Consider the following 4,934-nt stretch of genomic DNA (forward strand, 5'->3'; position numbering starts at 1 on the left):
TAAGTTTGGCCATAAATTTGGACACGGAATTTTCATGTTTTTGAAATAAAATATATATATTGAAACGCTATACTAAAACAGCTATAAGGTTAAAGCTTGAACTGTTTTGTCTCTAATTTGAATAGTATAGAGGGAGTACTACTTTAATGTTGTGTTATTTATTTTCCTTATTTTTTTTAAAATAGTATTGTTGGTTGGTTCATTTTTTAGAATCATTAGATTGCATTACTGTCAATTTTCCATTTTTGATTGCTCAGAAATGTGATTATGTTTGTTTGTAGGATGGAAGATCAAATTGTGGAGGGGAGGGTCGTGGAGCATACTACTTTAGGAGAGGAGGAGGAAGAAGATGAAGACGAGGAGGGGGAAGTTAAAGAGAATAAGATAAGATGGATTGTTAACAAAGGATTGGGGTTGGGGAAGAAATTTATGATTACAGGTTTTGTAATCTCTTCCACGCCTGTGGTTCTTCCTCCACTTATTGTTATTTCAGCACTCGGGTTCGCAGTTTCGGTACCTTTTGGTCTTGCTTTTGCTGGTTATACTTGTACTGAGAAGCTTATGAACACGTTGCTTCCAAGGTCAGATCCACCTTCATTGTTGGAGTACGGGGAATTGTATGGAGATGTAGTGGAACATGATGAACAAGGAGGAGGGGGGGAAGGTCCTGGTTTTGTTGGAGAAGTGTTGATGGAAGAGGAGGAAATGAAGGAAATGGAGGATGCAAAAGAAGGGGTTGAAATGAGGATTGAGTTGGTGATAGAGGAGAGCGGTGGTTACGAGGGAGAACCTACTCTAGTTGAAGATGATAAAGTCTTCGAAATAGCAGAGGAAGAAAGAGAGATCAATGTAGATGAGGGTGGTAGAGAGGAAGGATATGAAGAAGATGCTGGTGTATACTTGGAAGGAGAGAATGAGGGACCAATTAGGGAGAAGATATTGGAAATCGAGCAAGGGGGAGATGCAGAAAATTGGGAAGTTGATGAAAAAAATAAGGGAAGGGAGGATTTGGATTTGATGGCCACAGAATCCAGGGGAGAAAATGAGGGTGAAAAAAATGTTACTTTACCACCAAGTCTGCCAGAGGGGAATTTGGTTGAAGTATATGTAGGAGATGCAGTGAAGGAAGATAGCCACACCTTAGAGAGTTCAGGTGGACTTGGTGGAAATGTGGATGGTAGAGTTGCACGTCCCGAAGTAGTAGAGAAGCCGTTGGAAAGCAAAGATGATAAGGTAGATAGTCTTGTGAGACAGCTTCAAGGAACAAAAATTGAAAAAGGACCTGAGGTTGCTTCCAAAGAAAAAGAGATAATAGAAGTAACAGACAAACCAAACGCCAGAAAAAGCTCAACGAAACACCATAAAAAGAAGAAAGCAAATGATGGGAAAAATGTTACAATATCAGAGAAAGGGGAGGGGTTCAGCAACAAGCAACAGGAAGATACTGATGCGAAAATGATGGAGGAGGAGGAAGAAATGAGAGATGAAGTTAATATGAAGCAAGAAGAGAAGCATTTACCAGTGAAAAGGGAGACCAAAGAAAGAAGAGACGAAGCCAATCAAAGTAGTGTTGCCACGAAGGCCAATAAAGAAGCTGAGATGGACAAAACTCTGGCTGGGAAAAAAGATGCAAGAAATGGCAAGGATGTTGGGCAAGCTGCAAACTCGACCAAGGATCCTAAAGTAGCAACCAATGGAAAGCATGTTGTAAAAGATGCTTCTCGTCAATTAGAAGGCAAGGATAACCTGGTGGCTGCGGAGGCGGTTCAAGGGAAGGCACCCGATGTCCATGGGAACTTTCCTTCTGGAAGAATAGGGACGACTGATCAAAAGAAAAATGCTAATGCCAGTGGTGTAAATCAGGTTTTTGTAAGAGCAGGGATTCCGGAGGCCAAACACGCCAAGGTCAGTTCTAAGTTTAGTTTTGCTACCTTAGATTGCTTTCCAGTAATTTTTGGAGATTCTCTGAGAGGGTTGTCTTTTAATATTTTGTAGTTCTCTTGGTTCTTTGAAGTTTCTCTGGAAGAATTGATTAATCTGTTTGAAAGCATGTTTAGGTTAATCTGGCTGGAGTCATCTCATTTGCTTGTCGTTAAATTTCATTGATCAGATATTGGGAATTGTTCAGACATGTGGTTGCTTTAATTTGTTCATGAAAGAAAAAATCGTTATCTTAGCAAGAAATGCTGCTACTCATGAAGAAATCAGACCGAACCTTGTAAAGGAAAAGAAAAAGAGACTCCAGTTACATAAACTAGCAATTATTTAAAATGCTTAAGTCTTAGTTACCAGTTACATGGTCTTCCTCCAAATGCTTTGTGTGATGAAATGTAAAGCACACTGAAGAACTAAAAAGTTCCGAGGGTTCCTAATCCTCCAAAAGAAAATTAATAGTGTTCAACAGTGTGGAATCTGTATGAACTAAGCAAGTCCAAGGCATCAACAAATGGTCAAATGAGTCTTGCACTGGTTTTCTGCTAATTAAGTAATAAGGGACGTACTTTTCTTTCCTTAAAAGGAACCATAAAAAAAATAGGCTTGGGGCTTGTTTCTCTCTCTGTCCTCATACTGGTGGTAGGTTGTTCACGTTCACCTTGTCTTTTTCTGTGAGTACACATTGGTTTTCTTTGTGGAGAGGATATAACTTCTACTTCATTTTTAAGTGTTGGCCAATCAAGAACTCACACATCCAATAGATGAATGTTGCGGAGACAAGAAAGCTTCGATGGATGTGCGGGGTTTACTAGAAACAACCTTTCTATCTCACCTCTGGGGAAGTGGTATGGACTGCGTACACTTACCCTCCCCAACCCCACTTTATGCGAATATACAGGGTATGTTGTCGTCGTCGTCGTTGTTGTTCATTTCTTCCATTAGTTTGGCTTTTTCCTTCCCATAGTTATTAGTGCTTCCCTAGTCTAATTTGGTCATGGGATGCTCCACTACAACTCAAGAGAGAACCCATTTTGCTTTGGTTATGGTGGGTTCATATAACCAGCACTCGTCAAAGTGTGCACAAGCTGTCCAGATGTCGAAATGTTCTTTCAGTTTTTGGATGCATGCCAGGTTGTCTCCTAGTACAGTGAGAGTAAAAGTAGATCCTGAATTTTCAATCTTCTTTTTGGAATAGTTTATGATTTTTTTTCTGGATCTAGAAAGTGGAAGTAAGAGTGTTGAAGAAGGGACTGCGTGACAAATGCAATACTACTACTGTCTGTTAGCTGTCTAGAACTTGCAAAGATACTCGGGTTCTAGCTAATCGATACCAATGTATCTTTATTTTGCGAGCCTCAAAATCTGTTGTTCATTTTGAATTTTTTTATGCAAAGGCCACTATTCTATAAACTCTATGTGCTATCTGATGTATGAAGAAAAGATGACAACTTTTGTAGCCTTCCCAAAGGCAAACATAATTCGAAGTGTTTGTCCTTGTGGATTATTAGGAGAAGAATATTACAGAACTAGTAAAGCAGTACCTGTGTGTGAGCTTGATTGTGCTTTGTTAAACAAATAGGCATCTTTTGGAAGAGAGAGACTAATGGGCCAAGTGGGGATTGGGTGTTCCAAGAGCATCTAACGAAGTTCCACACCTGTGCCTTGTATACATGAAACCAATCATGATGTGAAGTAGCATCAAGCAGAGCCGTTAAAACGACGACTGTTCATGTACACATCTTTTTGACTGAATGAAGTATAATTAATGTTATTCAACCATTCTTCAATTTCGAATTGTTGGGCTGTGTCTCCCCCTTCTATACTCTATTTAGGTAGGTCCATATGATATTTTAATACTACTTGTGAGTTGTGTTTACGAATAATATATGGCTATTTGAAGTCTACCTGTAATGTGGTTATCACTAGCGGATTCAGGCACAACTGATGACTCGATACCAATCCCTGCTACTGTTGATGTTTTTAGCATGTCTTATTCCTGCAAATTTTGATACTACCTATGTAAGATAGCAAGGTTAGTTTCTCTGTTCTCTTAAAGAGGCTGTCAAATCCTATAGTTATGTGCCTATAGCTCTATCAGTGGTGGAAGGCATCAGGTAAGGTGCATAGACACTGTGTTCTCCATGCTTGCTTATTTATATCTGGTTCTTTGGTACTAGCTGCTTGTAATATTAATTGATTTTATTCCCTGTATTCCCAAGTTCTAGTACTCGTGTTTTTGTTTTTACTCCTCCCTGACAAAGAGTATTTGAAGCCGTAAAGATTCATTTTTTCTTGATTGATGATATTGCTAGGAGTTCTTCAGTGAGGAGAAGATATGGGAGAAGATAAATGCAATGAGAACAATCGTGGGATACTCGGCAGCACCACAACCTTTTTTGGTAGATGAACTTAAGGCACTATACATCTTTACTGGAGTCGAGCCGTCATCTACATTTTGTAACCCGTCCACTTTGGAAGAAGTGAGCGACAAGCTTCAGTTTCTTATGTCGATTGTGGGAATAAAGTGAATCTAGTTCTTTGTTTGGACTGTATTTTCTTATCATCTCCTTTTGCATTTGTTAGTTTGTCAAATTTTACCTTTATACTGGATTAGTGTATGATTATGCTAGAAATTGCACTTTGTTGTAAAATCGTATCTTGAATGTTCTACATTGAGTTCTTGAGTTCTTGCTCCGTTTATGAAAAAATTCTCCTATGCTTGGACGTCCTGTATCTTGGCGTCGGTTCTGGAACAGGAACTGTTGTCCTTGTTAATTTTTTGAAAACTCATTGTTATGCAGTTCCTGAAGTCTGAATTTGATCTTAAAGTCCCTTTTATCGTCAACTTTGGGCTGCTATTAGATGTGCCCCGAGTTTTGATTCCTCGTTTTGGCATGTCAACTAGGGATGGCAATGGGGCGGGGTGGGTTTTAAGCTATGCGGTTGCTGGGTGGGTTAAATTAAGTTTTTTTTTTTTTTTAAATGATGCGGGTTTAAAT

General features: G+C 39.2%; 1 protein-coding gene across 2 annotated transcripts in view; it reads left to right on the forward strand.

Moving 5' to 3' along the window:
• The window catches only part of LOC107850535 (cylicin-2), an 8,382-nt gene extending 3,723 nt beyond the window's left edge, over positions 1-4,659 (forward strand). The window contains exons 2-3 of one of the 2 annotated variants that reach the window (XM_016695123.2): positions 282-1,905; positions 4,248-4,659. In XM_016695123.2, the coding sequence (XP_016550609.1) occupies positions 283-1,905; positions 4,248-4,463 (1,839 nt within the window). In that variant the 5' untranslated portion in view covers position 282 and the 3' untranslated portion in view covers positions 4,464-4,659. The remainder of the gene's footprint in view (positions 1-281; positions 1,906-4,247) is intronic. The other variant, XM_016695124.2, reaches the window with a different exon arrangement.
• Positions 4,660-4,934: the final 275 nt, after the last annotated feature.

This window comes from Capsicum annuum, chromosome 12, assembly GCF_002878395.1.
Source record: "Capsicum annuum cultivar UCD-10X-F1 chromosome 12, UCD10Xv1.1, whole genome shotgun sequence".
Lineage (NCBI taxonomy): Eukaryota > Viridiplantae > Streptophyta > Magnoliopsida > Solanales > Solanaceae > Capsicum > Capsicum annuum.